This window comes from Gadus morhua, chromosome 4, assembly GCF_902167405.1.
Source record: "Gadus morhua chromosome 4, gadMor3.0, whole genome shotgun sequence".
Classification (NCBI taxonomy): domain Eukaryota; kingdom Metazoa; phylum Chordata; class Actinopteri; order Gadiformes; family Gadidae; genus Gadus; species Gadus morhua.
The window spans coordinates 41,167,278-41,186,141 of NC_044051.1; the positions used below are offsets into that span (position 1 = coordinate 41,167,278).

The following is an 18,864-nucleotide window of genomic DNA, read 5'->3' on the forward strand; positions in this document are numbered from 1 at the left end:
AGAAGCCAAGTCAGTCCGACGTGGAAGCAGTTCTCTCTTTCAGGAGGAAAAGAAAACACATTTTGAAACAAATAGTCTGACAGACAGAAACAACAACAAGGTGAGTGAAGCAGCATAACGTTCAGAGAAGTTAAAACCTCTCTTCCTTAGGGAATTAAATAAATAATGGACATGCTCAATCCATAAACCTTGTCGTCTGTGTCTAGGAATGGCCTCTGCTAACACTTCTGGGTCTGAAGAGAACTTTTCATGTTCCATCTGTCTAGATGTGTTCAACCGTCCAGTTTCCACACCATGTGGACACAACTTCTGTAGAACCTGTATTACAAAGTACTGGGATGAACAAGTCAAGTTCAAATGTCCTCTTTGCAACATGGCTTTCAACACGAAACCTGATTTATGGGTTAATACCCTCTTATCAGAGCTGGCCGCTCAGTTTCAAACATCAATACGAGTAAAAGATCAGCTCTGTGTTAAACCCGGAGAAGTTCCCTGTGACGTCTGTACTGGGACCCAGCTGAAGGCCATGAAGTCCTGCCTAGTGTGTCTTATCTCTTACTGCCAAACCCACCTGGAGCCACATCAGAGAGTCGCAGGCCTGAAGAAACATCGGCTGGTCGAGCCTATGGACCGTCTGGAAGACAAGATGTGTAAGAAACACAATCAACTTCTGGAGCTCTTCTGTCAGACTGAACAGGTGTGTGTGTGTCAGTTCTGCACAGAGGGTGACCACAAGTCCCATCCTGTTGTACCTATAAAGGAGGAATATGAAGTGAAGATGGCCCAGCTGGGGAAGATAGAGGCTGAAGTCCAGAAGATGATCCAGGAGAGACTAAATAATATTCAGGGGATTAAAGACACAGTTAAACACAGCCAAGCAGATGCAGACAGAGAGATAGCCGATGGTGTGCACATCCTCACTGCTCTGAAGCGCTGCATTGAAAAGTGCCAGGATGACCTCAACCAAATGGTTAAAGAGAAACTGAAACACACAGAGAAACAAGCTGAAGACCTCATCAAAGAGCTGGAGCAGGAAATAGAAGATCTGACCAATAGAACCTCAGGGGTGAAGCAGCTCTCACACACTAAAGACCACCTCCACTTCCTCCAGGCCTTCAGATCCCTGAAGGATCCTCCACCCACCAGGGACTGGACCACGGTGGAGGTCCGTCCTCCGTCATACGTAGGGACCTTGAGGAGATCCCTGGATCAGCTGGAGGAGACACTGAACATGGAGATGAAGAAGCTGCGTGATGATGCTGAACTGAAGAGGTTCCAGCAGTATGAAGTAGATGTGACTCTGGATCCTGATACAGCTCATCCCAAGCTCATCCTGTCTGAGGATGGAAAACAAGTGCATCATGGAGGTGAAGTGAAGGAACTCCCAGACAACCCTAAGAGATTTACAAAGGGTATATGTGTTCTAACGAGGCAGAGCTTCTCAGGGAGATTTTACTTTGAGGTCCAGGTTAAAGACAAGACTGGATGGTTTTTAGGAGTGGCTAGAGAGTCCATCAACAGAAAAGATCAGATCATATTGACCCCTGAGAATGGATACTGGACTCTATTCTTCAACAAGGATGGGTTGGTATTTAAAGATTACCCTGCTGTCCGTCTCCCTCCGAGAGCTGAGCTCCAGAAGGTGGGGGTGTTTATTGATTATGATGAGGGTCTGGTCTCCTTCTATGATGTGGAAGCCAGGGTTCATATCTACTCTGCTACTGGCTGCAGCTTTACTGAGCCTCTCCATCCAATCCTCGGTCCATGGCCCTTTGATTATGAAGGTAACAACTCTGCCCCCCTGATCATCTCACCTGTCAATCAAACAGACTAGGATCTTTGTTTGATAGTAAAATAATCAAACGACCATAACAACTATTGTTGTTTCATGAATTAGAATCTCTACCATGTGAGATCCAAGAGAACTGCATTCATATCTGCTGTCATATAACAAGGAGTAATTCAGTAGGAAGTCAACCCTGACTATTATAAATGATAACCCATTCTAAATTATTAGATAACATTGTATTCTTCATTGTCTGTTTTCTCCAGTCTTTTAAGGTTTACTGCATTACAATAGTTAATGGTTGCAGTCATGTTTTCAGGATTGATGTGTATTTCATAATCAACTAAACATTATTGTTTAGTTGATGACAACGTAATCAAACAATCAAATCAAATGTTAAAATAATCAAATGTTTTCTGATGTTAATAAAAATGGAAAAACAACTGAGTCAATGACTTTTAATGTCCACCATACAACAAGCCAACATGTGTAAGACAAAGATCACAGTTACTACATGTAAAGACTCATCTCTCCTCTCTCCATTCTCTCATCTTAGTTCCTCCTCTCTCCTTCCTCTCTCTTCTTCTGCTCCTATCTCCTATGTCTGCTCTCCTTTCTAGCTCATCCAGGATTGTGTTAAGTTTTGTTTTTCATGCACATTACATATGAGTAAATACACGTTTGTCTTGTCTTCACTATAGTCTACTACCTGTGCCCTGGCGCATACAAGCAGCAGTCCCATAATCAGTGTTGTGAGCGACACCCATTGGCGGGAGCGGGTATCAGCACAGAGGGGCGGAACCTTCTTTGTGGGCCCCTAATCCTACTCTTTTGTACTACACTTAATTAGACTTTTTATTTATCATTCTGAGACATGATGATTAAGGTACAAATTACTTTTTTTCATTTTTTTGATCAGCCGTTCAGGTAAGAGTCGTCTGCGGGCTCTTTCTCACACACATATTATTATACGCACCCTGCAGTGGAAACGCGGCATATGGGTATAGCAGCAGACAGAGTGGGAGACGTCTTTCGCGAACTTTGGCCGACTGATGACGTCACATGCTTTGGCAAGCCACCGACCGCCTGGTTTAGGGAACCGCCCCCGGTCTACATACTCCATTTAAAAAGAAGTACATGAAGATAGCGTAGCACAAACGAGACACAAATAGTCTTGTTAACTAGTAGCTACATGCACAACGTCATGCAGGCTAATAGGCCTGTGCACGTAACGTACCTATGACTAGGTAATTGAGCTAAGCTAGCAGCTACATGCTGACAAAATAATGTGTATTTTTTAACCCATTACAACATCCAGGGCCGTAGCACCAAATCCTGGGCCCCTATACTATAGGTACTGATGGGCCCTGCGCCAGGGCCCATCAGTACCCATCATAGTAACATTCTTACTATGACGGAAGACATACCTGCGCATTGATTTTCTGTCCTCTCAGCTCCCGAGTCCCGCTCCGTCTCATCATGGACTTCAAAACGCCAAGCCGTCACTCCGATCGAGATTGGCCAATAGAGACGCGTCTTACATCTTTCGGCGTAGGTCCCGCCCACGATGATTCAGCTCAACAGCAAGCAAAGCTTTTGGATGCGCAAGCAAAACTTTTGGATTTGCAAACAAAACTTTTGGATTCCCATAAATAATTTTTTTCACCACATTTATTTTACTTGCAATAAAACATTTGATGCAGTGTCGATAGTATTGCTCTCAAATCTATTCTTTTTGATTGCATAATAAAGACACAAATCTACTTCCATAACCAACGTAGCTATAGTACATTGATGCGAGACGGGTTGGTGGTTTGAACGTGTTGTAGTAGCAGAGAATGGCCTGCGGGGCAGTACATTGTTAAATACATGAATAGGCTTGAATTTAGTAGTAATATGGAGGTTTCATATTTTTACAAAATGGATTATGTGAACATTACTGAATAACAATCATGTATATTAAATGTATTGCAGGAGGTTAGCTTGACATTAACCAAGTTAAAGGACAATTAAATGAACCCCACCAAACATGTAGAAGTCAATGTGGTATTTTAATATATAAAAAAAACACTTGACAGAAGATTAATACAATTTTGCAAAGGAAAGCAAATCATTTTCCCAAATGAATCTTTTCAAAATGTCACCACCATTCCGAAAGCAAGTGAAGAGGTTTGTGTAAAAGCAGTCCTCCCTGACCAGGGGTCTCATTTATAACCGTTGCGTACGCACAAAACGGGGCTGAAAGTTGCGTACGTGACTTTTCACGCCAAGGTTGTGATCTATAAAAAACCAACTTGACGGGAAAATGTGCGCAGCCCTAAGCAAACTCTGACCCATGCGCATGGTCAGAGTTTGCGCATGGTTTGGAGGAAAAGGAGAATTGGCGACACAGACGGTGTGGTGGTGAACTGAAGTCAGACCGAAGAATTGCAGAGTGAGAAGAACGATTATGTTTTATCATCGCCCTTCATCAATTTAATTTCAACCCGTATCATGCGTTAAATCCTAATCAGAATAATTTAAGTCCACTGCGTTATTTCCCAGTTATAACTCCAGAAACATCTCCTTAGAATAGAAATAAAAAGAAATTCTCTATATTTAATCCCGTCACTTCATACTGTCCACTGACGGCGCGACTGCATGGAATAAAGCATCTGTCCAACATGTGTCAATAACATAATATTTTTATGTGACACTGTAACGATCAAATGTCAATTAAATCCCAAGTGTGAAAAACCAAGCCACACTCATCACAATAGTTGTCAGTTACTCTTGATGCTTTTCATGAATCAGGCATTAAAAAGGGGTTATGTTCAAGAACATTTTACGTGGGTAATTACAAACTGATTATCCAAGGTGTTCTCGTCAGTCTTATTACCGTAACCCAATAAATACAGAGGTGAGCGCCGTGGTAATGCTGCACCATATGGCACTTCTGGCGGACCATGCAGGATTCGGAGGGAGAGGGTATTTAGGGACCATAACGATTTATTGGTAGGCTACATAAAAATATGTAACTCTATGTCAGACCACTTCTTTTTTAATTCTGGGACTGTGCGCTCCGTGACAGAGTTCACTGCTGCAGCAACATGTTGCCACTCACTCTGCTTTTTGTTGTTAGCGATTCCAATCCCGTGACCGCCGAACAAAACTACCTTTCGGGCCTCCATCTCACCCACAAGTGTCTCCACTTCAACCTCCGTGAAATATCGCTTTTTTGATTTTCTCAGTACTTCTGCCATTGTTTCCAACAAGACATAATACCGGCATCTGAGTCTTTTATATGCAGATCGCATTCATGAGGTCATTTGCATTGACCATTTATGGTTAAAAAGGGGCGTGTAGAGGGCGGAACGTGAAGCTGATTCAGCTGCGCACAATTATAGTCAGTATGTGATTTATAAAGCAAAGATTGCGTACAGGTGTGCGTACGCAGTGTTTTATAAATCCGAATATTTTTTGGCGCACGCAAAACTTGGCTTCTGGGCGTACGCACATTTTTAGTAATGATCCCACGCACAGTTTTATAAATGAGACCCCAGCTCTGTCCCTGACTCTAAACCCTGACTCTCAACCCTAACGCTGAACCCTCTGAGGGCATGGAGACGCGCCTCCAGTGTAAAGGTTCGAACCACAGAGAAGGAAGAAAAGAGGAAGCAGTAGAGAGTAGTGAAGTAGTGAAGTTAGTGACAGACGTGAGGGAAAGGCGTGTGGAAGCACACGGTTACATGTGGGGTCAAGAAGATCACTCCCACTGGAGGTCATTGATCCATCAGCCTCAGACTGCTGAGCTCAGCAGGTCTTCTGGAGGACGAGGCTCAGATGAACTGAGGAGACGGGACCAGCAGGATGTCAGGATCAAGGCGGGTTCAGCTCAGGTGTGTCTACTACCGACCAAACAGGATCAGGTAGGGTTCACCACAGGTGTGTCTGCCCGGACCAAACAAGGACATTGATTAGGTTCAATATTCAAAAGATTCAACATTATCTGAACCAAAGAGATGTCATTAAGGAGCAGGCAGGCTTTAGGGCGCCTTGCTCAAGGACGCATCACTGTATTCCGAGGACTTGAACCCGGCACCATTGGTCTGAGAGTTGAACACCAAACCCCCAACCCAGTCCACTATGTCCAGATATTGCAAACTTACGAGGAGTCCTTGATGGTAGAGTCCTGGTTGTCCTTAGGATTTGCCTTCCAGGTGTACGGCTTCTCCATCAGTCCTCCAGATTCCTGGTCTGGTTACAAACGTAATTTGTTCAATGTAAGGTAACAAACACAGTAGTAGTTTGTCTCTAATGTGAGGTAACAAACACAGGAGTATTTTGTCTCTAATGTGAGGTAACAAACACAGGAGTAGTTTGGCTCTAATGTAAGGTAACAAACACAGGAGTAGTTGGGCTGTAATGGTGCGTAAGAAAGTAGCAGCTATAGTTTGTCTGGTAACCAACCACAGTACTATGCCGTAACTTGTACTGGACAAACTAATTCTGCGTTACAACAGGTCCACTCCGTTTATTTGATGCCAACTTACGAGGATCCTTGTTGGTAGAGTGATGTCGTCCTCCAGAGTCTTGGCTCCTCCATCAGCTCTCCTCACTCAGAGTCCTGGTCTGGAACAAACAGCGCAAGTCTGGCCCCAGCGTCTGTAACAAACATGTAGTTAGTCTTATTTTTAAGCCCTTTATTTCCAGTTTGTTTGGTTAATACAAACTTACAATCCTTGTTGGTAGAGTGATGGTCATCCTCCAGATTCACGGCTCCCCTATCAGCTCGCCTCCGCTCCAGAAACACGTTCTGGTAAGAAAACACAGCGGTAGTTGGTTGACGCATGTCAAAGTAACAGCTGTATTTTTCCCTTTAGGTCAACCATGCAAGTAAATAAAAACTTAAGAGGAATCCTTGTTGGTCGATTCCTAGTCGTCCTCCAGCGTCTTAGCTCCTCCAGCAGCTCTCCTCAGACAGAGTCCTGGTCTGGAACAAACAGCGGGAGCCTTGCTTCAACATGTGGTAAAACAGATGTAGTCGTCTGGTATATATGGTACAAACGCCGGTAGTTTGTGGTAGCAGTATTCTACGAGATGTGGCAGGGAGTGTGATGATCACTTCAGAGTCAGGCTCCATCTACCTCACGACAGACATCCTTCACCAGGCAGGGCCTCCACCAGCTCCTCCATCAGGCAGGGCCTTCAGCACGTCTCCTCCATCAGCTCCTTCAGCACGGCTCCTCCATCAGCTCCTTCAGCCATGGATTCCTGTTCTGGTTACAAACAGTTGTTCTCGGCAGTAAATCACCTAGTGACGCAACACACCCCACCTCCTGCATCTGAGGTTCACTTGCAAAATGGAAGTCAAATTTAACCATATTTAAACACTTAAATTAGACAACGTCTGCAGATTGTCGCGTTCAGCAATTCATCCACTACGGTCGTAGCAGCACTAGTAACAATAATGGCTCATATGACTCCTACATAACCCCCGTATGATTAACTCAAATCACAGCTTGGCACAGATTTAAAGTCATAAGATGATCAAAACCAGACCTAAACTACCGTGGATTTTAGTGCTTCAGATAAGCTTGGTGATGGTTACCCTCTGGTCCGGTGCTGCAGGCCCCTGGTCTCCAGCCTCAGTCTCCGGTCCATCCTGGCACCACAAGCCTCCGGCCCCCAGCCTCTCAGCCTCACCTTTCAGCTACAGCAGGAGGTTTATATCAACATTTAACCAACAATAAACCTAATTGACTCATCCGAAACAGAGTTACACAATTTATTTAACTATTATTTTATAACTGAAAGCTAGAAAAGACTCGAGACCAGACATGAGCATGGGAATGAAGACAGCAGTCCATAAGTTTAAAGAAGTGGTTCAGCCCAAGCATTGAAACTGACCTGATCTGGAGGACTTCTGACAGGAGGTGGAGGTCTGGCTCTGGGTGAGGAGGTGGAGGTCTTGCTCTGGGTGAGGAGGCAGACACCTTGGGAAAAACTACATGTTAACTTTTTAACCTTGTACAGTTCTAGAGTATCTTCTACTGTAACATGTGGGAAGGACGGCCATTATATTAGCTTTGATATTATCCAGTTGGTAACTCTGCACCAAAGTCGTTGTTTAACGTCATTCCATTGGGTAGGGTTTAACTTCTGTGGCAATTAATGACAGCAAATATTTAGAATGTACAAAAGCTGAAGTAACAAAGAACACTATGCAGTATCGATATTAAATCAAATATACTCAGCCATATTTAGGTGCTGGGTTCCGTTGAAGAAATGTCAAATTGTCTTCCACTTTGAAATGATTTTCAGCCTTCACTGATGTCAAAATTGGGCCCGCAAGTAGAACGCCGTTTTGTACGCAGCGAGAGTCCCGTCACGTTAACGTCGCTAAAATCACGGCGCATCCATCAGAAATTATCAACATATTGTACGACGTACGCGTCAGTAAGTATTTAATATCAAACTAAGTTGATAAGATAAGGGGCAACAATTCCCAATGGAAACCGACTGAAAAATAGTTTCCGTTGGCAACGGCTCGAGGTTACGCAAATACAATCCAGAACGTTCCGCCAGATTCCCACAGGGGACTCCCGACCGCCTAACTGCCAGGTGGTTTCTTATGGTTGTCAAGACTACAACATTCTATGCTAACCATTAGGACTAAATCAGGTGACCGCACTCAGAACCTTCCACGGCGGGAAGCACAAACCGTCCGACTGGAATCCGAACATTCCAGCCGGAACCAACCAAAGGAAAAACAGAAACAGCGCCTCACCTTGAGCTGAACGGAGGAAGATCCTGAAGTCCAGCGATGGTCTTCATTAAAACACAGCCAACAGACTTACCTTGAGGAGATCTGTTTGTTGCTGTTGGTAATTACTACTATTCAGTATACCTTTACATTATAATGCACCCAGTGTGTACAAGTTATATCACTCAAAACCGTACGAAGAACCAAACTACCATGTACGTCCCACAACAACATTAAACCTAAAATCCTGGAATCATTCAATACAAAACCGTGCCTGCATTTTACAATTATCTAGATTATTCAGGGTACAAACCATACGGAGCAAATCTAAACGTTGAGCTCACAGAGAGCCGACCATAGCCCTGCAACGTCACCCTGACCGACTCATCACCAACAGCAAATCATGCCAGCCAGCCAACACATGTACAGGTCCAGTGAGAAGTGGGCATATGAGTGAAAGGACTGCCCATACTATAAAGAAGCCCAATTCCTAAACTATCCAACCGTCTTCATGGTTTAAAGAATTACAGACTTGACATGCCATTGTGTTCTGATCACCTTTGTCTACTCCCTCGTTACTTATAAAACTCTACATCTCCATCACTAGAGTGGTGCATCCTACTCATGGGGATGTGGTCAGAGTGCGCAAAGATGCATGCTGGGATACAGTGCTGTCTGAAGTCTTCAGTTCTATAGACACGCCCCTCAGGAGAAACCAAGTGTTTGAGAATCTGTCGTGACATCAGTTACATGAGCTTGAATATCCTTCAAGATGGCGCCAGGATTGTCAGAGGAGAAAGGCCAAGAGGAAGATGTGAGGGTTCTTCTTCTCAGCCAGTGGAGCACAACAACGGTCCTCAGAGTACCATGGAACACTTTGAAACATTCTCCTCTTTACACCTTGAAGCCCCAGTGAAGGTTTCCTTACCTCCTCAGCTGAAGAGCACAACTCGTTCAGCTGGTCCTGTCCGAAACAAACGCAGTTCAGCCTGAGAAGACGTGCAACTGAGAGCAAGACAAGATCCACAGGGTTCTCCATCAATCCACCCAGGTAGGAAGAGCCGTCTCATTACAGGTCTGAAGGTCATCTTGAATATCCATTGAGGACCCTTTCCAACTTCAGACTCTCCTTGTGGAATGCCTTTAGGTGTCCATCCTCCGTTGATCCTGATTGGTGTAGTCCTAGTTTGAAGTCACTGATCTGAACACGCCGCTTGCATCCTTTTACACTTGAGTTGGATACTCTCCTTCCTGCCCAGTGTGTTGGATATCGCTCCGGAGTGTCGCTCAGGGCTCTTCATGTCTACTGGAGGCCCTTAAGTAAACATGTGGCCGTCCATCAGGTATGATTTATTTGACCATTCCAATATCCCACGGCAATCACACAGACCCCCGTATGAACATGATCACTGTCGAAGCAAGCCGGACACACACACATAGAACCCAGGACAGGCACGTAGAACCCCATGCCAGGTGTGAGTGGGAGACACAAACAGTAGAACCCTGGAGACTAGGGATCGACCGATACAGATTTTTTAGGGCCAATACGATACCGATATTTTTTCATCAGCCTTAGCCGATACGCCGATACAGATTTTCTTGAGCCGATATTTAGAGCCGATACTGCTTTTGCTCCCTCAATCATAAAAATTACACTGATAACAAATGTTACAAGTCTCAATTTAAAAAAAGGAACATTTATTGAACTTCAATATAAAAAACAATATTTAACAAATAGTAAAAACAGGTGAGGTAGAACAAGTAAGAACAAGTAGATGAACAATATTTAACAAATATTAAAAACAGGTGAGGTAGAACAAGTAAAAAAAAAAAATTAAAAAAAAATTGCCGAAAAAAATATCGGCGAAAATCAGCCGCGTATCGGCCGATACCGATACACTTGAAAAACGCGAATATCGGCCGATAATATCGGCCGACCGATATATCGGTCGTTCCCTACTGGAGACGCTCAAAAATCATCCATCTCATGTCAAACCCAAACACACACACCACTGAGCCACAAAAGGCCAAACAATCATGCAGGGTAAAAACCTCATGCCAAATTACATTCCATCATCCAACCCCAGCTCTCCTGCCAGGGCACCCAGAACAGAACAACCAATGACTCCAAAACCCGTAAATTATGTACAACATTCTTCATTGGCGTCCCACATTGGTGATGGATTATGCTTGGCCTCTCCAAAATGTGTCCCAGGTTGACTCAACATCTCTGAAGTCATGTCTTTGTAGTCCAGTGGTTTCCTGAATGAGGGGCCTTCACAGATGCAAACGGTGCAGCTTTAGTCAGCCTGAGGACAGGAAGGAGGTCATCTGTTCAGAAGATCACCCAGTGGAGGGGGGTGGCTCTTGAGGAGCAGGATCCATCTTGGAATGGCCCCAAATAAGATCTTCTTGGAAAAACCATTCCTGAGGAGTCACGATGCCTGGAGGGGACTGTTGAATGTGTTCCATGGTTCTCTGTGTCAGACTGAAGTTGTGTTTTAGTGGTTGAGATGAGGAGCCCCCTCATCTCCCCCTGGTGTTTCTCCTTCTGAATCCCTGTCTCCATCTTTAAGAACATTCCAGTCCATGTAACTGACATCACAACGGTTTCTCAAACACTCGGTTTCCCCTGAGGGGGCGCGTCTACAGACCTGTAGACTTCAGACAGCTCTGTATCCCAGTATGCACCTCTGCTCACTCAGACCACACCCTCATTAGTAAAGCAACACTCATGTAATGAAGACGCAGAGCTCAGGAGAGTAGCTGGAAAGAAGACTGAAGATATCAGAACCCAACCCATTACTCCAGCTTACAACAATAACTTGGAGCCTGTAACCATTTTAACAAATCGTTAAAAACAACATTAACCAAACACCTAAGTAACCCATGAAATAATAAAACATCCTTACTAGTCAGATCAACCTTCAGGCAACGGGTTAACTCACCAGGAAGCCAAAATACATCAATGTGCCCAAGAGTATTGAGAAACGAATGACTTACAGTTTGCAGTTCATCTTCATGGTTAAGTTGAGATACTCACAGAACTCCAGTTAAATATCCATGATAGACCTTTGAAGGAAGGAACAGTTTACTCATGGTCCCCAAACTTGGGCACTGTCCCAAAGTTCAACATCTACCATCTCCATTAAATCAGATAAATGAATGACAATACAAATTCAGGGCTTTTGGGATCATCCAAGTTTTAAATAATGTTTAAGATACTTAATTAATTCAGCTTTTTATTATAAGTTATACTAATTATTTGACTGTCGTTGGTCATGAGTGATTTACCTCTTACTTTGACAAGTTTGAGTCCAGTCTCTGAAATGTTACTTTCAGGTAGAATGAATATTTGAATTTCAAATGAGTTTAACCACCACATGTTTTTTCTTAAAAAGCATATTTTTACTGAAAATAAATAGCACAACCGTCGAGTCACTAGCACAACTCAAGCCTCACTCCAGTCTAAAACTCTGGCCCTCTTAAGGAGCACCAGTAAAACTCAACGCAGGTTCGGTGCCCTCTGGTGACAGTGAGAGGCTATTTCAGCTCCGCGTTTGATCTTAAATGACCTCCCTCATTTTAATTAAAGGGATGAGTCCGATTTAGATTCATACTTCCAAACGAAAAAAGTCTTCATCCAATTCACCTTACTGTGGAAAAAACAACAAGAACAGCAAAAGCATTCAAGTTGAAATGCTGGCAATAAACACACATGCTCGTGTGCGCTACTGAGCGGATGTGGACAGCAGAGGGCAGTGTCACAAAACGAGAACTTCTGCTCTCTGAGCGCTCTGCGAGATACTCCATTAATTTGCAACCGTAACTTGGCAGCATCCTGAACGGCCCTTTGAGGAGTGAGAAGTAAGCTTTCATCAAAGAGACCAGAGAGACTCATTCACTGGTTGAACTGGAGTCATCGCCTACCACCACACACGTTAACACACACACCCACACACACACACACACACACACACACACACAGATGCAAACCATATGCACACACACACACGATAGATACAAACCATATACAGTATATACACGCACACACACACCATAGGTATACACCTTATAGATACACACCATAAAGATAAACACACAAAATAGACACACACACCAAAGATTAACTTAATATAGTGTAGCGGGCCAGTGGGTGTGGGGTTTCAACGCTACCAAGTTGAGTAGACAAAATGGCACAACACAGAGCAGTTCCAAGAAGAAATAAATATATATATTTTTAAATAAACCCAGGGTGGGAAAAGGGTCATCCACCTCCTATATGCCCCAACACCTTCCACACTGTCTCTCTCTCTCTCTCTCTCAGGGCGTTCCGTTCTTCCAGGCGATCACACAGGTCCTCTGCCTGTCCTCTGCTAGCCCTAGCTTCTCTAGCTCCTCTTCCAACTCCCCCACATGTCTGTTTGCTAGCCCTCTTTAGCCCAAGCACCCCTGCCTAACGATCAACAGGCTTGCCTCATTAGAGGGAGGAAGTCCATATATGGATTGGGGGTGGAGCCAGCAGGTTGCCAGACCTACCACTCCCCTCACTCCTCCCTGGCGTCTGCACACACACACACACACACACACACACACACACACACACACACACACACACACACACACACACACACACACACACACACACACACACACACACACACACACACACACACACAGTTCTGGTCACTAAATACTCTCTCTTCTCTAATCCTTTTCTCCTCTCCTTCCTCCCTTCTCCGTCTCTCTTCCACGCATATCGCATTTTTATTGCCTCTTCTCAAGAGAATAGATTTGGGATTTATTGGTTTCATGAACGTCCTAACGTCCTAACACTAACCCATTATTTGTATGCTTTATTTTGCACATAAACTTTTTCATAATGCTTTATCTAAATAAACGAAATACGCAGTTTATTAATAGCTTAAAATAGCTACCGGACTGCTGTGCTGCTTATCCCCAAACATCTAAGGTTCCATCAAGTTATTGCAGAGTAAAATGAATACAAGTGAGGCAGACCTTACACATATACACACACACACAGACACAGACACACACACACACACACACACACACACACACACACACACACACACACACACACACACACACACACACACACCAAGACAGTGTGTAGGCAAAAAAGATCAATACAAAGTGTGTGTGTGTGTGTGTGTGTGTGTGTGTGTGTGTGTGTGTGTGTGTGTGTGTGTGTGTGTGTGTGTGTGTGTGTGTGTGTGTGTGTGTGTGTGTGTGTGTGCGCACGCGCGTGCGTGCGTGCGTACGTACGTGGGCACCGTGGTGACGCCTGCCAAAACAAACATGCATGCATGCATGAATAAAAACAACACAGAATGAAACAGGCAGTCTCTTTCTGCCCAGGTACCTCAGTGTGGGGCCCCGTAGTCTTTTGGGAACACAAATCTAGAGACGGATTGGAACTTGTAGTAAACGACGAACTGGCGCCGGGTGATTGGAAATCCCCGACTGAAGTAGGGAATTGTGGAGTATGTAAATGATGAGACAAGAGACGGAGATGGGTCGAGTCAGCTTTACTCTCCACTTCCAAACAAACGAGTGATACTCGCACATGAGTTCAAATCGAAACTGACGTAAACCGGAACCGTTTATCTTAAAGGTACAGTCCCTTGAATGTGAATGTCTCACACAGTAATTGTGGGTCACCACACAGGCCCCCCCAGAATTCACCCAAACGAACAGGGCCAGACCGAACAGGTAACACACAGAGAACATCGGACACCCACTAGCGTTAAACAGAATACACTAGTACAAAACAGTCCCTAGAAAAATCAACGCCTAGGGGGGCGGACCAGGCGGCCAGAACGGCTGCGCCTAACAGGAGAAGGGCAAGAGGCAGGAGCAGGTGTCGAGGCCGCCGCAGGATCAGGGGTAGAGGCTGCCGCAGGCGGGCGCCCCCGCCGCGGGGGCTGAGCCAGCTGGAGCGGTTCGCCAACATCCACATGAGCAGGCTTGAGCCGGTCTATAGCCACCCGCTCAGGCCTGCCCCCCATATCCACAACAAAGTTCTTAGGCCCACCCTCCAAGACGCGGAAGGGCCCATCGTAGGGGGGCCGCAGCGGGGTACGGTGGCCATCGTGGCGGATGAAGACGTACTTGGCCGACGGTAAATCCCTGGGAACGTAGGACCGGGGGAGGCCATGGCGAGACGTCGGAACGGGAATGAAAGCGTCCGCAATGTCCCGGGACGCAGCACGATGGGAGGCAGCCGACCACGGGGCCGTGGCGTCCGGAAGAAACTCCCCAGGGACGCGCAGGGGCTGGCCGTACACCAGCTCTGCCGACGAGGCCTGAAGATCGTCCTTGGGGGCGGAGCGAAGGCCCAGCATAACCCACGGGAGGCGGTCAGCCCAGTCGCCGCCCGTAAGGCTGGCCCTGAGCGCGGCCTTCATGTCCCGATGAAACCGCTCGCAAAGCCCGTTGCTCTGTGGGTTATAGGCTGTGGTGCGGTGGACCTTCACCCCCAGGACCCCGGCGACCGCAGTCCAAAGCTCCGACGTGAACTGCGGCCCCCGGTCTGAGGAAATGTCTGACGGTGTGCCGAAACGGGCCACCCAAGCCATAACGAACGCCCGGGCCACCTCAGCTGCTGTAGTGGAGGACAGGGGAACCACTTCTGGCCACCTGGTGGTCCGGTCCACCATGGTGAGGAGGTAGGTGTAACCACGGGAGGGTGAAAGCGGGCCCACCAGGTCCACATTCACGTGGTCGAAACGCCTCTCCGGCACTTTGAAGAGTGCCAAGGGGGCTTTGGTATGCCGAGTCACCTTCGCACGCTGGCACGCCACACAGACAGCAGCCCAGGCCCTGACGTCCTTCCGCAGGCCCGGCCAGACGAACTTGGCCCCCACGAGCTTGGCAGAGGCCTTCACCCCAGGGTGGGAAAGGCTGTGGATCGTGTCGAACACCTTACGCCTCCAGCCAGCAGGCACCATGGGGCGCGGTTGGCCAGTAGAGACGTCGCAGAGGAGCGCAGTGTTGGCCGTGCCAAACACCACATCCTCCATAAGGAGTGCCGTGGGGGCTGTCCTGTAGGCCTGCACCTCAGAGTCAATAGCCTGATCCCCAGCCATAGCTGCGTAATCGAGGCCCAAGTGGACGGAACCAACAACCACCCGAGAGAGGCAGTCGGCTACAAAATTGTCTTTGCCGGCCACATGCTGAACGTCGGTGGTGTACTCCGAGATGGCGGAGAGCTGACGCTGCTGTCGACCAGACCATGGCTCCGAAGATTTCGCCATGGCGAACGTCAGCGGCTTGTGGTCAACAAAAGCCGTGAACCGACGGCCCTCCAGCAGGAAGCGGAAATGACGGGTGGCGAGGAAAAGAGCCAGGAGCTCCCTGTCGAAAGCGCTGTATTTCCTCTCGTTGTCGCGGAGCTTCCTGCTGAAAAAGGCTAGCGGTTGCCAGGCTCCGCTCACCCACTGCTCACACACAGCCCCCACGGCGTAATCAGAGGCGTCCGTAGTAAGGGCAACAGGGGCGGCCGGAGACGGGTGCGCCAGCAGAGCAGCGTTGGCCAACGCGGTTTTGGCAGCATCGAAGGCAGCCGTCATTTCCGTGGACCAATCCAACACGTCTGCAGGCTTCCTGCCCCGCAAGGCGTTGTACAAGGGGCGCATGAGCTGGGCCGCATGGGGAAGGAAACGGTTATAGAAGTTCACCATGCCCAGGAACTCCTGCAGGGACTTCACAGTGCGCGGACGTGGGAAACTGGCGATGGCATCCACCTTGGCCGGGAGGGGAACCGCCCCCTGCGGAGTGACGTGGTGGCCGAGGAAGGTAATGGATGACCGGCCAAACTCGCACTTGGCTGGGTTGACAATGAGACCATGCTCACTGAGCCGACCGAACAGCTGCCGTAGATGCGTCAGGTGGTCGTCCGCGGACGCACTGGCAACAAGGATGTCATCCAGATAGACGAACAGGAACGGCATGTCCCGCAGCACAGAATCCATGAGGCGCTGGAACGTCTGCGCTGCACCCTTGAGGCCGAAAGGCATTCTCAGGAATTCAAAAAGTCCAAAGGGCGTGATGACCGCCGTCTTGGGGACATCCTGCGGGCGGACGGGCACCTGATGGTAACCGCGCACCAGGTCCACCTTTGAAAAGACGGCGGCGCCAGCCAGGTGGGCGGTGAAATCCTGAATGTGCGGTACCGGGTACCGGTCGGGGGTGGTGGCGTTATTCAAGCGACGGAAATCACCACACGGACGCCAACCGCCATCAGCCTTGGTCACCATGTGCAGGGGGGAGGCCCACGGACTTTTAGAACGGCGTACGATGCCGAGGCACTCCATGGTGGCAAACTCCTCCCTGGCGATCGCGAGCTTGGCAGAGTCCAGGCGGCGGGCCCGTGCATAGACCGGGGGGCCAACCGTGGTGATGTAGTGCTCCACACCATGCTTAGCCACAGCCGATGAAAACGTTGGCGTGGTGATGTCAGGAAACTCAGCCAGCAGGCGTTGATACAGGTCCCCGGTGGCAAACGTGTTCGCAAGACAAAGCCCCCCCACCCCCCCCAGCGTGCAGGGGAACGAAGCAAAAGAGAGGGCGTCGATCAGGCGGCAGTTCGTAACATCCACCAGCAGTCTGTATGCGCAGAGGAAATCCGCCCCCAGGAGTGGCGTAGACACGGCAGCCATGACGAAATCCCAACCAAAACGCCGGCCGCCAAAACACACATCCACATACCTCGTGCCGTAGGTACGAATGGGTGTGCCGTTGGCGGCGTCCATCGGGGGGCCATGGCCGCCAGCCATAGTGTCTACAGGCGTTGCCGGCAGGATGCTGCGCTGAGCCCCAGAATCGACCAGCAGCCGCCGGCCGGACAAGGTGTCAGTGACGAACAACAGCCTGCAGTCCCGACCAGCGCTCACAGCTGTTAATGAGCGCTGGCCCGGGCTTTTCCCGGGGCCCCAAAACTGCAAGGCTGGCGACACTGCTTGGCTTTGGCCCCGAACCTGGCGTGGTAGTAACAACACCCGTCGTCATTCTGTCGGCGGGCGGTCACAGCGGCTGCGGTGTCCGGGTCGTATCCCTGCGGCGGAAACGGGGCCGATGTGTGCTGGGGGGGCAACAGCGCATGAACAAACTGCTGCCTGTTGGCGAGGAAAATCCTGTCGGCCTCTACAGCCACCGCCCGGTAGTCCTTGGAGGCAAAGAGGGGTGAGCTGGCCAGTGCGGTGCGCACGGGTGCTGGAAGCTGCCGCAGGAAGATGTGGGCGAAAAGGAAGGAGGGATCCGCCGAGCCCAGCACAGCCAGCATCCTCTCCATCAACTCGGACGGCTTGCCGTCGCCCAGGCCGTTCAGGGAAAGCAGGCGGTCCGCCTTCTCCAGCTCCGACAGTTCAAAAAGGTTCACGAGGAACGCCTTGAGCGCGTCGTACTTGCCGACAGCTGGAGGAGCCTCCAACCGCGCCATACACCTGGCCGTCGTCGAGGCATCTAAGGCTGCTACCACGTGGAAATACTTAGTCACGTCCTGTGTTATTCCTCTCAGCTGGAACTGGGCTTCGATATGCTGGAACCACGACCGTGGGTTGTTCTGCCAGAAGTCCGGTAACTTGACGGTGGCAGCATAGATAGCGCCGACGTTCGCCGCGTCGATAGCCGCACCGCCAGCGGCGGCCGGCGCCGCGGCGGGCGCGTTGTTATCACCGTCGATGTGAAACATTTTACAGTCGTATCCAACTCGCGTCGGGGGTCACCAATTGTGGAGTATGTAAATGATGAGACAAGAGACGGAGATGGGTCGAGTCAGCTTTACTCTCCACTTCCAAACAAACGAGTGATACTCGCACATGAGTTCAAATCGAAACTGACGTAAACCGGAACCGTTTATCTTAAAGGTACAGTCCCTTGAATGTGAATGTCTCACACAGTAATTGTGGGTCACCACAGAATGATGATTAGCGGCAGGTGTGTCGAGGGGAAGAGGACCAGAAACAACCAGCGACCACTAGATGGGGGTGTTGGACCGCGTAGCAGGACGTAGCGTAACAGTTCTTATGTGGCATTGCAGAGGGATCAATGTGAGAATGTCGAAACAAGTGCTGTTTTTTAAAAGGAGTTACTTGCCTATATGAGGAGGAGACCAAAAGGGTCAAAAAGCGAAAATTGAGGGCGGTGCTTTTTGAATCGACAGTCATTTTGAATTAAGACATTTGAATATATTGTTCACTGATCATTTATGTAGCTGGAGAACTTAGTAAAATACATTACTAACGAGAAATCCCCTTGCTTATGTCAGATATTTTTGGCAGGGTTAACATTATGGTAATAATGTGTGTGT

General features: G+C 48.1%; 1 protein-coding gene across 1 annotated transcript; it reads left to right on the plus strand.

Moving 5' to 3' along the window:
• The first annotated feature begins 202 nt into the window (after positions 1 to 202).
• Positions 203 to 1,894, plus strand: LOC115543080 (zinc finger protein RFP-like). The gene has a single exon (XM_030355632.1). It carries the CDS (start codon positions 209 to 211, stop codon positions 1,832 to 1,834), a length of 1,626 nt encoding a protein of 541 aa, XP_030211492.1. The 5' UTR covers positions 203 to 208; the 3' UTR covers positions 1,835 to 1,894.
• Positions 1,895 to 18,864: the final 16,970 nt, after the last annotated feature.